Source organism: Phaenicophaeus curvirostris, chromosome 11 (assembly GCF_032191515.1).
Source record: "Phaenicophaeus curvirostris isolate KB17595 chromosome 11, BPBGC_Pcur_1.0, whole genome shotgun sequence".
Classification (NCBI taxonomy): Eukaryota; Metazoa; Chordata; class Aves; order Cuculiformes; family Cuculidae; genus Phaenicophaeus; species Phaenicophaeus curvirostris.
In genome coordinates this window covers 3,528,931-3,545,646 of record NC_091402.1, presented here as the reverse complement: position 1 = coordinate 3,545,646, position 16,716 = coordinate 3,528,931, and the positions used below count along the sequence as shown (strand labels likewise).

Below are 16,716 nucleotides of genomic sequence, written 5' to 3'. Positions count from 1 at the left end.
CCCCTGCCCCAAGATATCCACCGCATCACTAGCAGTGAAGAAAGGAAAGGTAAATTCGTGGTAGGTACCTCCAGTCGTGGCCATTGAACGTGGTGCTCCATGCGGCAGCCAGCTTACGCTGGGTCTGTCCTTCACATACTGGGAACCAGGGGAGTAATGCCAAGAGGAAAACCCTCTGTACTGTTTCTCTTTGCTTCTCCCTCTGCTTGCTGTTGGGCGTGTGATATTAGGATGAACTTTTCGTTTGGCCCTGTATGGCAGGTCCTAAACTGCCTTTTTAATTAAGCTGACAGTTTGCATGTGAGCTTCTGTAGAAAATAATTGGCATTTCTTTGCAACACTACACTTGGCAGCCTGTCGCTTTATTTTCAGAGCTTGCCTGTGTTTTTGCCATCTCTTATACCCCAGTCCTGACACCTTCATCACCCTGTCTTCAGCAGAAACTATTTTCAAATGTCTGGTTGTTGGGAAGCAGAACTTTCTAGACATGCCCAATTGCAGAGGTCTTTTAATCCCTGGTTTTACAGTCACAGACTAAAGCAATTCATTGCTGTTAGAGAGGGTTGCTTTTCACTTGCTTGCTGGGTTTGTTACTATTAGCTTTGTTGTTCCTCGTCTAGTTTCCACCACTAAGCATATCCACATAGAAGCAAACAGAGCAATGTAGAGGTACTTCTGTCAGGTCATCACAGAAAGTGTTCTTGGGGGTTTAGATATTAAGCCAATATATTTATGTGCAAGCTAGATGAGAGGGAGCATTTCTGTCTTCCAATTTGCTTCATGTTGAGTACAGAGCAGTCATCTTTTTGAAAGCAATTACTTATTACTTGCCTGACTGTTTTGTAGCAAAAACCCCCCACCTATAACTGCACACAAGATATAAATGCTGGCTAAATGGAAGTAAGAGGTTTTAAGAACGATTTTCTAACAGGCTCAAAATAATTAATCCCTCTGATTTTAAATCCATGCCATGGTGAGTTGACACTCTTGTCTTATTCACCTCCCTGCTTGTCCTTTTTATATTAATCTATCGATAACAGCACATTTCTGAACAAGGTGCACAGAACTCGTGTCTACCAGCAGCGACTGAAAAGAAGGCAGTAGGATACTGCTGAGGAAGAGGAGCATCTCCGAGTGGGAAACAGGAGAAGCAAACTGGCACTGCCCACAGGAAGGGAGCTCCTTCCTATAGGCAAAAGAGTAAATGGAGCTTTAATGTGGGCTGTATGGAAGCTCACGGTATGGAAGGAAGGTTTGTGTTGCTCTAAGGAGTATTGCAGGAATCGGTTGTCTTTGAACAATGCACATTCTGCAAAAATCACAAATATGATTTTACTTTGGTTTAAAATGTTTTTCCTCACAAGTAAACTCATTTAAGTTAGTCAAGGGGTAAAATTACATGAAATACTGATAAGAATCAAAGGACAGCAACATGGAAAGAAGTTGAATATTTTATTTTAAATAGTTTACTAACTAAAAAACTGCTGAAATCTTTAAGCTCCTTTTAAAGAGGGGTTATAAAATACTGAGCAGGCACTAACTGCACCTTAAGACAAAGCAGACGAAAGCAATGCATGTGATGCACCAGTTTGGTTTCACAGAAGGATCGCTAACATTTCATCTGTGCCCATCAGTGGCTGAAGCGTGCGATATTTAGATACTAAGATCGCATGGCACTAGCAGGACACTGCACTGAGGCTTTTAACCACCGTGGTTATAACCTCGCTGAAGGAAAGTTGAACATGCTGCTAAGCCTGAAAACTAATTTTCTTTAGTTTATAAATCTGTCGGTCTAAGCCTGAGATAAAATGGATGAGTTCCTCTGAAGGGTTCCAAAATAGTGAGCCCCTGCACCTCAGTCAGCTGGAGGGATTCCCTGAAAAGTCCCTATGCTCCCAGAGGGATGGGATGTCTTAGGACCTGTGGAGTCTTCCACCCAGAGCTGAGGAAGCCCTCAAAGGTGCCTACAGTGACCCTTTAGTTAATGTGCCATGGTCTGCAGTGGTATCAGCCCCAAACATCACATCCTGGGAACATCATAAACCATTTAAATAAAGGGCAGTGCTTGATGAGCCTGTGTCTGCGTGGCTGGGGTACTTCTCATCCTCCAAATAAATGGAGGTTCAGGCAGGAACCAGACTGGAAATGTGGGTGCTACAGGAATGCACGAGATGTTTTCAGCTTAAACAGGGGAGATTGAGATGAAATTTTAGGAAGAAATGTTTTACTGTGAGAGTGGGGAGGCCCTGGCCCAGGTTGCCCAGGGCAGTAGTGGCTGCCCCATCTCTGGAGGTGTTCAGGGCCAGGTTGGATGGGGCTTGGAGCCCTTGATCCAGTGGAAAGCTTTAAGGTCCCTTCCAATCCAAACCGTTCTGTGATTCTATGATATGATTCTATGTATGAGCTGATGAAATAACAGCACAGTGAGAAACATCAGCAACAGAGAGCAGACTTGCCAGAATAAAATATAAATGCAGGTACTTAAAGACAGATAAATAACTCCTTCACACTCTGCTTGACACCCATTACCTCTTCCACGCCTGTTTCCAGTTTCTTCACTTCATGCCCTTTAAGGTGGAGCTGTTCAGTAAGCTGTGTCATTCTCTCTGCGAGCTCCACAGGGGCTGGTTCAGAGCCGACAGTGTTGGTGGTCTCCACATAAGACATGAGCTGCTTCTTCCACATTTTTTCATCACATCTATATATACATTAAAAAAAAATAAAATAGTGAAACCTCACCCTGAAGGTCCATGCCTGTAAAAGCCAGTTTTCCTGCAAAACTCTTGGCAGCCTGGCTCATGGATCAGTGTCCAGGCTGACCCTGCTGAGGGTCCAGTGGGAACAGCCAGCGTGCTGTTTCCCAGGTGCTTAAAAAGATGGGCAAAGGGGCCCGATGGTTTTGCTGACTGGTGTTACTGCTTCTTCCTGAAGCCACGGGGCCTTTGGGTCATAAAATCATCTTTGCAAAGGGCTCAGGTAGCACCAACCTCAGGAACCTACCCGCTACCACAGCAAGGGAGCTCAGCCAGCGTTTTCTTCCTTGGGTCCACCTGGGATGGCTGCTCTCCAGCCCGCTCATCCTCCTCGTCCTCGTCAGACGCAGCCTGGCCCTCCACCGCGCGGAACAGTGGGTCCTCTGCTGGGAGACCAACACCCTTAGCGACGTGACAGCCACCCCGTCTGCTGCAGCTGAGGCAAAGAAACTGAGAAGGGAGAGTTGAAACCCCCCAGTGCAGGGTCCTTCAGCGGCTTTATAGCTCAAGGCAGCCTTAAGGAAGAGAACTCCTGAGGCTTGAACGCTCCAGCGCACCCTGGCGTGTTGCCTGAACCTGTTTGACTTCAATTGTCTTTTGTCTTCAAGTCACTGTAATGTAATGGTGAGCGTGAAGGATCACTCTTCTTGCGGGGGAGATTACTCTTCGTGGATACAATTGCACAGACGCTTTCCAAGAGGAATGGAAAAGCATGGTACTCTACGGGATTCATTTTTGCAATCACTCTATCAGTTGGACACGTATTCAGAGTACAGGAATTTGATATAAATGTGCATTTTTTAATTTCCTTACTATGTTTGGTAAGGACAATGATTTTAATGGTTTAATATATTAAAATATTTATACTGTATATTGCATAATATAAAATATATATTAAATTTTCCATCTCATTTCAAAGACATAAACACCTGCAATTCAAACTAAAACACCCTTTTCAGCTGTTGCTTTTGGAAGGATTTCAGTGTAGCCCTGGCCCCTCATTTGTGGCAGGGATTGGCTGCTCCCTGGGGGTTTAGCAGAGCCCTCTGGGGGTGCTGGGGTCTCACCTCTGCTGGACCCCTCGCTGCTGGACCACCAGCCTCCTGCAGGTGAAACCCTCCTCTCAGGTCTGTTGGGAGAATGCCCTGGGTTCTTTTTCTTTTGGTTAATACTTGACAGATGTTTGTTAATGCAATTTTCATTCCCGTAGCGTTCAGCACGCCCAATTTATAGGTTATCATGTTCAGTAATTTATTGCCTAAACAGAAACAAAGCTTAGTTGCATGCATTGTTGCTCTTAATTAGAGAATGGATGTCTGCACTTTCATGGCAATCCTTACACTGTGCAAACTAATTTATTAGAAGTGCTTTCCTTCTCTAAGTCTGCGCACTGCCAAAACAACGAAAAAGGACTTTTTATTTTCAATCTGTGATTCATTAGGAGGGAGCTCTTTCTATCATCATTTCTTTTCTTGCCATAGGAGCCCAAAGGGATAACAGTCAGAATTCACAACCGTTGTGGCAGCCGTGAGGACTGATCACCCAACAATACAGAGTCCTTGAAGAGCTTCAAACTGGTAGGTTTGATCCAGTAAATTAAGAGCAGGATCTGGCACAGCAAACACTCAGATTGGGCTTTTAAAAAGGGAGGAAGAGGCGCATGAATCTCAAGCTGCCTTTGTGCTAAGGTATCTAAGACACTTGGAATGCCTTTTTTTTTTCCACACCCCACATATGGAAATGTCCTTTGCTCTGATTGAATGTCTTATGGAAAAAAATTCTCTTACATCGCCTGGTGGGTTATGATTAGCAGGACTGGAAACCAGAAAGGGAAAGCCAAAATTCTTATGCACCTCTTTTAACATAAAGGTGGTATTTTATTAAAATTCTTCTACTAAGCTATTATTTATTCTGTCAATAGAATCATACGGCACTTTACTGTGATATTTAGGTATTAATCTATAAACTAGTTAATGTAGAATAACTTGCCAAATTGAATTGATGCAAGTGCTCTTCTGCTCTAGAAAATTATTATTTATTGAAATATACTTAAAATTATATCTAATTCTGCATCCAGATTTATTTATCTGGTGTATCTAGGGTTATTGCAGATGTTCACACAGGTGTTTTTATTTGCTCAGCTCTGAGTTACTTTTGTTCTCTGCCTAACCTTTTTTATTCGACAGCAAGATTTTTCACATTTTTAAAGCTATAAACCCACGATTTATTTGTTTGAAAAGCTTTTGCTAAGAAGCTGTTTGTACTTGAAATATGCGTGGTGTAGGGCTAGACATGGGAACAGTCCTTGAGTTCTTAAAGTGTTTGATATGATAAAATAAACCTGGTTTTACAAACGCTTTTATAAGTCTCAGTGCATGGAGAACATGCAACTATGTTAACTGTATTTCCATATCATTATTTTAAGCATTCCCAAGCAGCTGCTTGCCAGCTCTGTTCATACACACCCAAACTCCCTTTTTTTGTGGATGGGTGCACATTTCCAGTCTGCAGTAAAGATATTTCATTACTTACAGTCAGTTTCAAAGAAGCGTTTTTGTTTTCTTTGAACCAAATGGGTTAAAAAAATAATCCCTGAAGTTAAGTCAAACCTGCCAGCTGTTGTGTGTGCTGTCTCCTTGGATGGAAACCTGTCATAAATGTGTCTCATTACAGCCCCGAAGTGATGTCCCCTGAGCCTCTGAGCACCCTTGTAGCTGTTTGCTCTGCAAAAACCTCCCGAGGGTTCCTAGAGATGAAAGCCAGGCTGGGCCAAGCGAGGGATTTTAGAATGCACTCAAAGGGACTCTGCGCAGTCCCATGAGGGCTCAAAAGGGTGCGATGCTGTGGCAGTGGTCAGTGCTACATCTGCTAAGCTGGCTGGGCCTCACCAGAGCTACTGAAGCAGCCAGCGTGTTTCGGAAGAGTGTGGCTGTACAGAATATGAACCGCAAATGGTTTCCTTGGAAAGAAATTTAGTGGAAGTTCCAAGTCTTATTTACCAAGAAATGAAAACTTCATCTTTTTAAGCCAGGAAATGTGTTTGGTGAGGTGAATAATGTGATAAAAAAGCAGTTTTAAATCCTAGCTCCAAGTAACTCGTTCAGTGTTTTATCAAACATAAAATTATATGGGGAGTGGGAAGTAGAGAGCTGGGATGTTACCTTTTGTTTAGGTCTATGATTTCAGTTTTCATTAGGATTCATTTGTGGCTGTGGTGGTTTAATACCTGTTCTAGTTTTTCTGTTGAGGATCTACAAATCGGTGAGGCAATAAAGTAGTTAAATACTGGGTTTGATACCGTTCTCGGAAATGCCGGCTCCGTCGGTAGGAGAGCGTCGATCGTGTTGCACGACAGCTGGGTGGTGTCTCTCCTCTGGTGAGGCTGCTCCCTCTTTCTGCTCAGGGATGCTTCCAGAGGGAGGCTGGAATTTCACAGCTTCTGACCTGGAAAGGAAGGGCAAAGGAAAGAGGACTTGTAGGAGGTCTGAAAATCCAAGATGAACGTGCACAGCGTGGCACAGGAATGACTCTGAATGCAGTTGTTTGGATTTGCTGCAGAAGAACAGGGGTCTCTGCCTTCACTATCTGCAAAATCAAACCCCTGAGAGCTGCGTTGAGTTGCCTTGCTAAGAATCAAAGGAAGGTAGATGTCAGCTCTTCTTTAGGTAATTAGAACTAAACATTTCATATCGCCTTTAGTTCAGGTCAAAGTCATTTACCTTCATTAAGGCTGGAAAAAGTAATTATGAGGTAGTGCACAAATAGCAAGCACGGTTAAGCTTGGGCATTCAAAATGGTGACTTCTTGAAGTGTCACAGAGCTTCACTGTTCTGGACAGTTACTGTGGAATGCAGTAGGATTTGCTTTCACAAGAATGTTACAGTTTGTCTTTCTGAAATGTGCTAATTTCTTTCATTTTAAGATGAGTATTTTGGGGTCTGGTACTCGGTAAGAATCTTTTACAGTCTCTGGAGGACTGGTATGATGCCGATTGCTCTCTCAGTTTTGAGCTGTGGCATCATTTGGATCTCTTTGGGTTTCAGATGTTTCTAGAGTTTGTTCACCAAATACAGAGACGTTTCAGTGAATATTTATCATAGTCTCAAGGGTGGCTAAGATTTGAAACCATGAAACACTGAGAATATTCAAGTATCATGAAAATATTTTCTAGCAGAAGCGGGTAAGTGCTGTGAGGTTTGACAGGAGATCTGGTGGTGTGAACTGCTTACATCTGGCAGCCTGGTTTCAGTTCAAGGAACAGTAAGAAGTCTGGGAAAAAAAGCCAATCCTTCCTATAAAATTCAGGGCTTAGAATAGCTGACTCCCTTCACCTAGGTGCGATTCAAGACAAACCTAAATAACAGCTTTCACTTCTCTGTAGTTCTTATAAATTAACTTATGAGCTGATAAAATACAGAGCCCAAACTGTGATTCTTATGTAGCCCCTTTCTTGAGGGCTTCATCAGTTCTCTCTTAATGTAGAGAAATTAAGAGAGCTCATAGACGACATGTTCTGTTAGGGCTTTCTGCCCAACATATTGCTTAGAGAGCCATGTCTGTGTTCTCTGGAGGTGTTTGTCTGGGAAACTAGAAAGAAATGTGAGTTTTTGAGCAAGGGCTTTCAGACCAAGGTGCTCCAGAACTTGAATGTTGGTTCTGCACAGGCTCTGTTACTTGCATCGAGTGACATTGTGCCGTAGTTTCTCCAACAGAAGGAGTACAGCAAGGTGAGCGTACCTTACACCCTACCTAAAAAGGCAGCGCTGATTAAAATACAGCTTTGGTTTCTAGAACCACACATGGAAATTATTTCAAGGTGTTTAGGAATGGGGCAGATTTTCAGTGTATGTGAAGCAACGTGTGGCCAACGAGCTGGTGTTTCAGAGCTCATACGTGCCAGGTAAAATTGATGGGGAGAAAAAGCAAGTGGCCACATGAGTAGATACACAAGTTTAAAAAACAAAACAAAGCCAAGAGATTTTATGTTCGTTGAGCTAATAGATAATGTCAAGGATCTGTTGGAAATAACAAAGCTGGAAAGTTGTTGTTTTGGCCCCTCTTGCCAGGTATCCAGTGTAAGGTGATGCTGGGCACTGATTTGTCCACAGTAGTGACCAAGGAAGGTGACAGGAAAGGATGGGACCAACAGCCTCACGATAGAGGTCAAGGGAGAGGGAATGTCCTGTGCAGTAGAGTCCCAAAGGAGGGATGTATAAACAGGGTTGGTTTTCATTCACAACACCCAAAAGCAGTTTAAGGCAATAATCTGCCAAGTTTGGAGCCAAAGATCAGGAGGTGGAGCCTCCTTCTGGCCACAAAGACATTGTGAGTGAGAAGAAGGGGGCTCTGAACATGTAGGTGCACAGGCAAACTTGCTATTCCTTTAAGCTATAACTAGAAACTAAACATGAGATGGGCTGCAGGAGGTGCTCATCGGAAGTGTTGCACAGAACTAGAAGAATGGTGTTAAGGATACTAAGGAATCTCTGCTGTCTGTTGGAAGAGAGGGACTGTTTCCTTCTTTTCATTTTGCCATTGATGTAGGATCCTACGCTGACTTTGGAGGATGTTTCAGATTTCTGCCTGGATTCTCTCTGTTGTTTGATCTTAAGAAGATGTAAGAAAACGGTACAGAAGGTGTTGAATCACAGGGTTGCTTCATGCTCCTAAGCTCCCATTGCTGGAGTACATAGGAGCTCATCCTTGTCCTCAAGTGAGATGATGGAAGTGTGGGTGGAGGCATAGTGGTGGTTTTTGGTAGCAGAACAGTGAAACACCATGATCTGCTTTTTCACCACTTGATCTAACTAGGTGTTTTTTTCCCTATCAAGGAGCTCTTAATTGACCTTAATGCCAAATTTGCACACTGTTTGGGACTGGTAGAGGTTTCTGGATTTAAAGAAGAGAATAACAAAAAAAGAGAGCCAGTATGCTTTTGCCGTCATGGACAATGCGTAAAGGAGGAATCTTCATTTATTCTTAAACATAGGTTTAATTCTTTCCTCATTAGTATTCATAAAGCATCAAATGGATTCTTATAAATGAGGAGAAGAGTGAATCAACATTTGTTTAGGGCAAAGATCAGGGGGAAAGTAGGGCTGAAGATGCCTGAGAAGCGTTTGTGTATGGTGCAGCGTGGCAAGGCTTCCATGGAGACAGGCAGGCAGTCCGCATTCATCTCAAAGGCTTTGTGCTGAGGATAATGGGCAGCTCAAGAGAAGAAAAATTGAAGAGAGGAGGGTTCGCAAAGTACTGGACCTTAAAGTAGTGTCCGTGACTAATTGGCTTTTCATTGGCACTCTGGTTATTGTTATGGAAACTCCTAACTGCAGCAAAACCCACCTGCTTCTGGCATTGGGCAGAACTTTAACGTCAATAATTTCTGACTAATCATAGAATCACTCCAAGGAATTCTTTAGTTTTACATTCACAGGCCCATAACTGCTTACTTTTAGAGATGTATTTGGAGCAGCCCGAACAGCCATGTGAATGTTTGCATGGTCCAAGGCAGAGTTAGGCAAACTAAGTTATACTTCATTTTAAAAGTATGACTTTTTTTTTTTTTTAACCAAAATGGGACATGGCTTTTATTTATTTTTGTACTATTTGACCCAAACTGCAAGTGTTCAGAGAGCTCAGGATGGCTTCTGTTCTGGCTGATCCCTTACAGAGAATTTCAGAGTTTAGAACGTGTGCACAGTTTTGATTTATTTCCAACTTTTTATTTAACGTTCAGATCAAATACATTTTCACACTGGAGCAAAGTGTCTGTGTGGGTTTTCTGAATACATCTGTCTTTGGTCGCTGCTGTAAGCTGTGAACCCCTCTCAACAGAAATCGTATGAATGAACCTTCTGTGATCAATTCAGCTTTTTAAATTGCTTGATCTGTAAAACATTAAATACAAATTTTTAAAGCATAACTTTGAAGGTTTATTAAAGATGACTAAATATCCTGGATTTATATCGAAATAAGAAATTTGTGGTTAAAGAGCCTCTCTAATATTGGTTACAGCTCTGGGAAGTTCCCTGTTATCGGCCAATTTCAATTTTCTTGCCCAATCACTATTGCACAGGTGTCGGTGATTTTTCTCACGGAATCTTTCCACCTTTCTGCACATCGTTTAGGAACAGGCCAGTCTTGCAGTGGTCCTGTCACACACAGCAGAGAGCAGCAGAGTTACGCTGTGTTGTCAGGCAGTGCTCTCCTGTGATATGCTAAAGCATTTTTCAGACAACACAACCCTTTGTGCAGACACGGTCAAATTACAGAGTAGAAACATGCCTTGTATTGCACACACGATCCCATTCTAAAGAGCAACTTCTGTAAGCACAGACACATCTTTATTGGTCAATTGTCAACTGCTTTCTTGTTACTGCACTTAAAATCTGAGCTCAGATTAGAAAAATGTGTTTGCTGGGTGATACGTTGCTGCTCCTGATGCTATGATTTAAATGTAAAGATCTTCTGTTCCATATTGCTTACTCATGTCATTTGGGTTGAATTTCTTGCAATCCAAATATTCCTTAGGCTGATCTTTTAGGTTGCAGGTAAGCAACAATAACAGAAGTAAATGCACTTCTAAAAGGCCTTGTATTGCCTTTGGAGCACAGGCTGTTTTAACAGCTCTGAGGTAGTTGGCACAATCCAGTCCATGGCCGTGAACAAACATAAAACTTGGCCAACGACCATGATTCCCTGTATGCTAAGCAAGGTGGGGCCAGGGAGATTCTCCCTTTAGCACAGGGAGTGGTGGCTTTGACATCTAGGAAAGACCAGAGGAGATGTTTAGGACTGAAAGAGTTCTTCCAAATAAATGGAAGAAAGACTTTCTTACCCTCTCCTTTAATACCTTGTTCCCATTCTGTGTCATCTTATACCTGATCCTATGTTCTTAAGGTTGTGCAAGTGCTTGTGAATGAGATTTATGAGATGAGGTGTGTTTAAAATAGATCATAGTATTTTTGGAGAGAAGTTTAAACTTAGAGCAGTGCATAGCTGTAAGAGTTGTATCTGTCAGGGGATGGCAAAATGCAGGGCTGTGACACGAGTGAGTGGGTGGAGAGGCCTTTCTGTTGGGTTTTATTGCTGGTGGGAATGTGTGCTTGAATTACACCTGAAGAGGGGCAGTGGGTAAAGTGAGAATGAGACTTACAGCAACAGCAGACTTGAACCCAGAGAAAGGAGACAGAATGGGGGTAGAGAAAAAGGGACTGAAGATGAAATATGCAGGAAGAAGTGCTTAAGAGCCAAATGCAGTCCCTGATAAAGTCTGGGATGCTATCCGTGTCCTTGAAATCTTGCCGTTGTTTTCCTATCAAGTAAATGTTTGGGCAAACCATCCACAAATTAGTTTCTCCTTCCTCCCTGGCTGCAGGTCCACATGGAGGATGATGATTTACTGTGCTGTCAGTGCTCAGTTAACTCACAGCAGAAACCTATGCAGAGAACGTAGAGAATCTGACCCTGTAGGTGGAACGCGCAGATGTCATGACAATGCTACCTAATACAAATTCTTGTGGCTGAAGTGTATTTTGCTTCTTAAGGTTCTTGGCTTAGGAGATGCTGGGAAGTTACTGTAACCCCTGAAGCACTTGCATTACAATATAGCTATTATTTGTAAACTCACAGTTCGTTTCTCTTACGTGACCTTTGCCTTATTCGAGGCAGGGGATGGATGGTTTTTGTGGATGGACAGCAACTTTGGAGAAGTGAACTTCTGCCATAAGGTTCCTTTCCCATCTACTTCAAAAGCTACAAGCAGCAAGTCAGGTGTGACACACAAGAACAGAATGGGTCCTTGTTAAAGCAATTAAATGCTCCTTTGAGGAAGTAGATTTTACAGTGTCCTCTGCCAGAGGCCCTGCACAGTGCTAGGCAATTTACTGTAGTTGGGCTTTCTGTCCCTAATTACCATGGTACAGGTGTGCACGTAGTAACTGGGTCCTGACTTTTCTTTTTGTGCAGAATTTGAGACTCTAGGGCATGAGAACTGCAGCTGAAGCACGGGATTGTGAAGTCTCACTGTTTGATATCCTCTTTAACCTTTTTTGTCCTTGAAACTTTAGTTTACCATTGTTAATAAACTGTTAGTCATTTGAGCTGCTTCACAGAACATAACATTTGATAATTGGGCTAAACAGATGAGGTAAGTCTAGTGCTTTTGTAAATCTTGCAACACAACCCCGTGCTAGGTACTTGGCAGTAGTTCTTGAGTGTCTCCTTGATGCATCAGACTGCTCTTTTGCTCTCTGTGGGGTACTTTATGGTTAATTGTCACTGTAATATCCAGGAGGGACACACATCACTCTGGAATTATGTCATTCGGATATTCCTGCCCCTTAGTGAATTCTCTTGTGACAAAATAAAGGAAATTACTTCCAGATGTTGTTCCGCTAAAATAAAGAACTCTCACCATGCCCTGCTACCTGGAAATTCAGATAGTTGTACTGAAAATCTAGAGTTTGGATGCACACAGTGCAGACCTGAACTGAGCTAGAAAAGCTTAAGTATCACTTCTTCTTGATTGAACTCTTAGCACAAAAGCTATTTTCTAAAGCTTGCAGAGGAGTTCTTGGAAGTCTGAATTAAAAACCTGGATTTGACTTTCCTCACAGTCATGGAAAGGGAACTTATAGATCCATGACTCCCTCTTTTTATCCATTACACAGCTGTGCTCTTAACTTTCCCCTCCTTCCATATTGGAACTTCAGGATAACTGAAGTTTGTGTCAGGCTGGCAATGCCAGAATTATTCCAAAAGCCCATGGGACTCAAAAGTGTGTGTGGCCCTGGGACTGGTGCTGGGCCCTGCAATAATCATAGAATCGCCAGGTTGGAAAAGACCCACTGGATCATCAAGTCCAACCATTCCTATCCATCACTAAGCCATGCCCCTCAGTGCCTCGTCCACCTGTCCCTTAAACACCTCCAGGGAAGGTGACTCAATCCCCTCCCTGGGCAGCCTGTTCCAGTGCCCAATGACCCTTTCCGTGAAAATTTTTTTCCTAATGTTCAGCCTGACCCTCCCCTGGTGGAGCTTGAGGCCATTCCCTCTCGTCCTGTCCCCTGTCACTTGGGAGAAGAGGCCAGCTCCCTCCTCTCCACAACCTCCTTTCAGGTAGTTGTAGAGAGCAATGAGGTCTCCCCTCAGCCTCCTCTTCTTCAGCTAAACTAATGCTAAGCAGCACAGCAGCTTGTCTTAAGTGACGATAGAGGGAGAGCTGAAGGACCAGAAGGGCTTTATTCAGCATCGTGCTGAGCACTGGCTTTCTGTTGGTTGGGTAACGGCCTTCTGTGACTCCCCTGTGATACAAGAGTGGCTGAACCTTTGCAGCCCAGAGAGCCGAACAGCCATGAGTGAACCTTCTTCGTCAGCCGTGGGGGTGCAGCAGTAACCCGGAGTGCCTGGCTACGTGCAGGTGAGTTAAGAAGGCTTCTGCTGTTGGTCCTCTCACCATGCTGCAATGGCTGGTTTGGCTGGTTGCCGTACCAGCCCTTCCGCAGCCACACCAGGAGAGAGTGCTGGTGGCATCGTCAGTGCCTGGCTCTGGCCTGCTGGCTGCCACTGCAGCACTTGGGTCTGTGCCAGGCTGCTCTCCACGAGGTACTTTAGACCTTGTGGGTGCCCTTCCTCAGGCCTAGACCTTGTGGGTGCCCTTCCTTGGGTCAACATCCTCCAAGCCCCACGTAGGGCGAGACGTAGTTCCTTCTGCCTGGAGTCTGCTGAAGCCTCTCTCTTGGCAATACAAGTTCATTTCAGACAAGCAATGCAAACAATTCTTCAGCCCATCAGGCAGTAGGGGTCTGAAGTAAGGCTGAAGCCCCTGTGAGAACAAGTTCTCCCTCAAGACCATGCTTTTGCCAAGAAGAGGTCCTTTCCAACCTGGTATTCTATGATTACATGATTTCCAGCCCTCTCTGCTTCTAGTCAGGCAAAACCTCTCTCTGGACATACTTTGAGATCTCCTTTTAGCCCAGCCCATAAGGAACAGCAACAGAGGCATGTGAAAACAAGCATATGCACCCCCATAACTACTTGCGCACAAGTTGTGTGGACATTCTCCTGAGGCTATTTTCCCTTTCCGATCTCCAACCCTTTATTTTTATAATTCTCTCTTTCCTGGTACCTCGACTTGTATTTTATAGAAAGATGCTTGAAAGCCTACAGCCAAGAACTAATAACTGAAATGCCATGATATTCTAAAACTTGGTTATCTATAGCCAAGATAATATAAGCCAGAGAAAGAAGAGCAGAGCTGTGGTCCTATAGATAACTTCCTTCTGCCATTGCCTGGATAACAACCAACCCTCTTCGTGTATTCCTGCACGTAGACGTGTCCTATTCAATCCCAAAGAATCCTTCTGTTATCTCCTGTGTGCTAGTGCGTATGTCAGTAAAGACTGAATGCCCAGGGATTCTTCTAATGACTCCTAGATAAAGAGAAGTGTTCTTCCTAGACAGAGTTGAGGAATACTTGGCAGAAGGGTGGAGATCCTGCTGAATTCAGCTCTTGGAGCTTAAATCGTCTGACAGAACGCTGTTTTGCAGCGCTTTGATGTGTGTAAAACTGCAGATGTCGCCAAATGTGGTATAAGCTCTGAAATTCTAAGACCACCTTACTGGCATGTAAATACCTTTGGAACTTATTCCAGAACATCATAGGTTTAAAGCCTCAAGGATTCAGAGTGACAGGAAAGGAAGATGGCTCACTTAACAGCAACACCGTGCCTTAAGCTGGCTGCAGTTTATTTCTGACCAGCTTTTACTAAGCATTTAGGGAAAATATGATGTTAATGGATGTTAAGAGGAGGGGCTGCAGCCATCAGTTTTGTACCCAAGTCAGATATTTTGTAAGCTTTTGGAGGACCATCGCGTAAAGGCTGGTCTAGTCATTTGGCTGCAGAATCATGGAATGGTTTGTGTTGGAAGGGACCTGAAAGCCCATCCAGTTCCACCTGCCCTGCCATAGGCAGGGACACTTCCCACTGAATCATGGTGCTCAAAGCCTCCTGGCACAGGTGGAGCACGCGGTCCCTGCGTGTTCTCAGGTGCTCTCCTGCTGCTACTGCTGAGCCTGGCAGCTCAGTGTGTAAAGGGAACATGCAGTCACTGCGAGACCTGAGCCTGACCCGTCAGTGCTAGTGACTCTCTGCTGTGAACGTGGGGCAGTTGCAGATCCTGTATCAGGAAGCAAGAATAACAATGACCTCGTACTGTTGTGTTTGCCGTTTCACTGATGTTTGCAAAAACATCCTTAGATCTCGGGAGTGCTGTTTCTCTATTAGATGCTGTATGTTCTGCAAGCCCCTTCATGCTTAAGTGCTGCGCCTGCTGTTCTGAGGTTCTGTCAAAATAGTTTTTAAATAGATGGAAGCTTCCTGACAGCAGCCTGTCCTTTGCTTTCTTATTGTTCTGATACAAAATGCAACACTGCCTATACTGCAGTCCCAAATTACTTACTTTCTTTCCCAACTGTTCATAAGATATTTGCCAGTTTAGAGAGATAAGAAAAGATTGCCTAGGATCATAGGGATATTTTGACAGCAAATCTAGCAGCTTTTGTTTAGTCTTTTACTGATTCTATGGCCTTGTGCACCCCTGACCCTCAACAGGAGCCTCTTTTGGACAATCTTACAGGTATTAGCAACAGATACTTCCTTTTGTTTTCATAGAGTTTCCTCAATAGATTTCCACAGGAAAAGAGGGAAATCTGTTTGACAAACAGGATGCAACTCTCGGAAGTTCTCTGTAACACAGCACAAGGAGGAAAGCTTAAAATAAATGCAGTTGTTTGAAATGGGAGGTGATACCAATTGTGTTATCTTGCTGTAAAATGACTAAATTTAACATCATAGGACTGCAGTAGAAATAAAAACCTCAGGTATTTATAAAGATATATTTAGCCTCCAGAGTGTGTGACAAATATTTAAACTTCTGTGCCCAGGTTTTTACACTGCGTTTTCTATTTCCACTTAATTGCCCTGGACAATTCTCTTGTAAATTTTCTCATCTGCCTCAGCTTCAGATGAGATCCCAAACTTTCAAATTCTGATCTGCTCCTCTTGCATTCAGGGTGAAACTTAATCTTTTCCCATCGGGTTTTGCCATTCTACAGCACAGTTTCTAGTCTCGAGATGTATTAGAAGAAGGAAGGCAGATTAGGATAAGATTTGACAATATATCCCAAAGACTTGTTAATGAAAATCCTCTAGAAGTTGTTCATTGAGGTTCCTTTTTGATCCATCTTCAAACTCCCATGAAGTTCTGAATGTCAGGGAGAGGCTGTTCTAACTTTTACTGTAACAGCTGCAAAGGGGTCGGAGAGTTTGTAACTCTTCGTCTTAAAAGCAAGAACAGCCACACTAGGGAAATGTTCCAGTCAACTGCTGGCTGCTCTAGGAAGCTTATTAGCCTCTGCAGGTGGGTGGGGATGGCCCTTTAGAAAATGAGGATACGGCACATGGGGTGACAGTTTTTGAGGAAGAAACCCTTAAATTTGTTAATACATAAGAGGAAATTTGAGCTTTATTTTACCATTGCTTTCCAGATGTAACAAAGCAAAATGTCAGGAAGAAGATGGATTTGGCCTGCACAGGAGGTTGCTTAGATTTGAGAATGCTAGAGAAAATATATTATGTGCTCATTCCTAATACAGAAATGGGTAAAAAATGAAAGCAGAATAAGTTCCCAAGTTTCCCTGCTGGGTTTCTAGTGATTAGTAGCATTACGTTTCAAGAGGTATATGAAATAAAAGTCTGATGTCCTCACAACCCCAAAACATCCAAACCAAATCCTCCTTATCTGTGCTACTTGGTTGGCAATGTGGCTGCTTTAATAGTTAAAGCCATGCTAGCTACAGGCCAGAATTTCATGGAAGCACTCCAGGCGTGGCATAATTAACTTTTTAAGGTTTCTGTTAGTGTGAGGGCAAGAGGCTGTGTAGGTGAGACACAGCCCCACT

The 16,716-nt window shown here is 43.4% G+C and overlaps 2 protein-coding genes across 2 annotated transcripts in view; one reads left to right on the top strand and one right to left on the bottom strand.

Annotated features, from left to right (window-relative positions):
* CFAP92 (cilia and flagella associated protein 92 (putative)) overlaps positions 1–16,716 on the top strand; it is a 117,621-nt gene that overhangs the window by 47,236 nt on the left and 53,669 nt on the right. The window contains exon 3 of the mRNA XM_069866127.1: positions 4,235–4,330. The gene's annotated coding sequence lies outside the window, so the exon portion shown is untranslated. The remainder of the gene's footprint in view (positions 1–4,234; positions 4,331–16,716) is intronic.
* The window catches only part of EFCC1 (EF-hand and coiled-coil domain containing 1), a 53,130-nt gene that overhangs the window by 11,357 nt on the left and 25,057 nt on the right, over positions 1–16,716 (bottom strand). The window contains exons 3-5 of the mRNA XM_069865689.1: positions 6,052–6,197; positions 3,001–3,139; positions 2,530–2,698 (exon numbers count right to left, since the gene is read on the bottom strand). Coding sequence (XP_069721790.1) covers positions 2,530–2,698; positions 3,001–3,139; positions 6,052–6,197 — 454 coding nt within the window. The remainder of the gene's footprint in view (positions 1–2,529; positions 2,699–3,000; positions 3,140–6,051; positions 6,198–16,716) is intronic.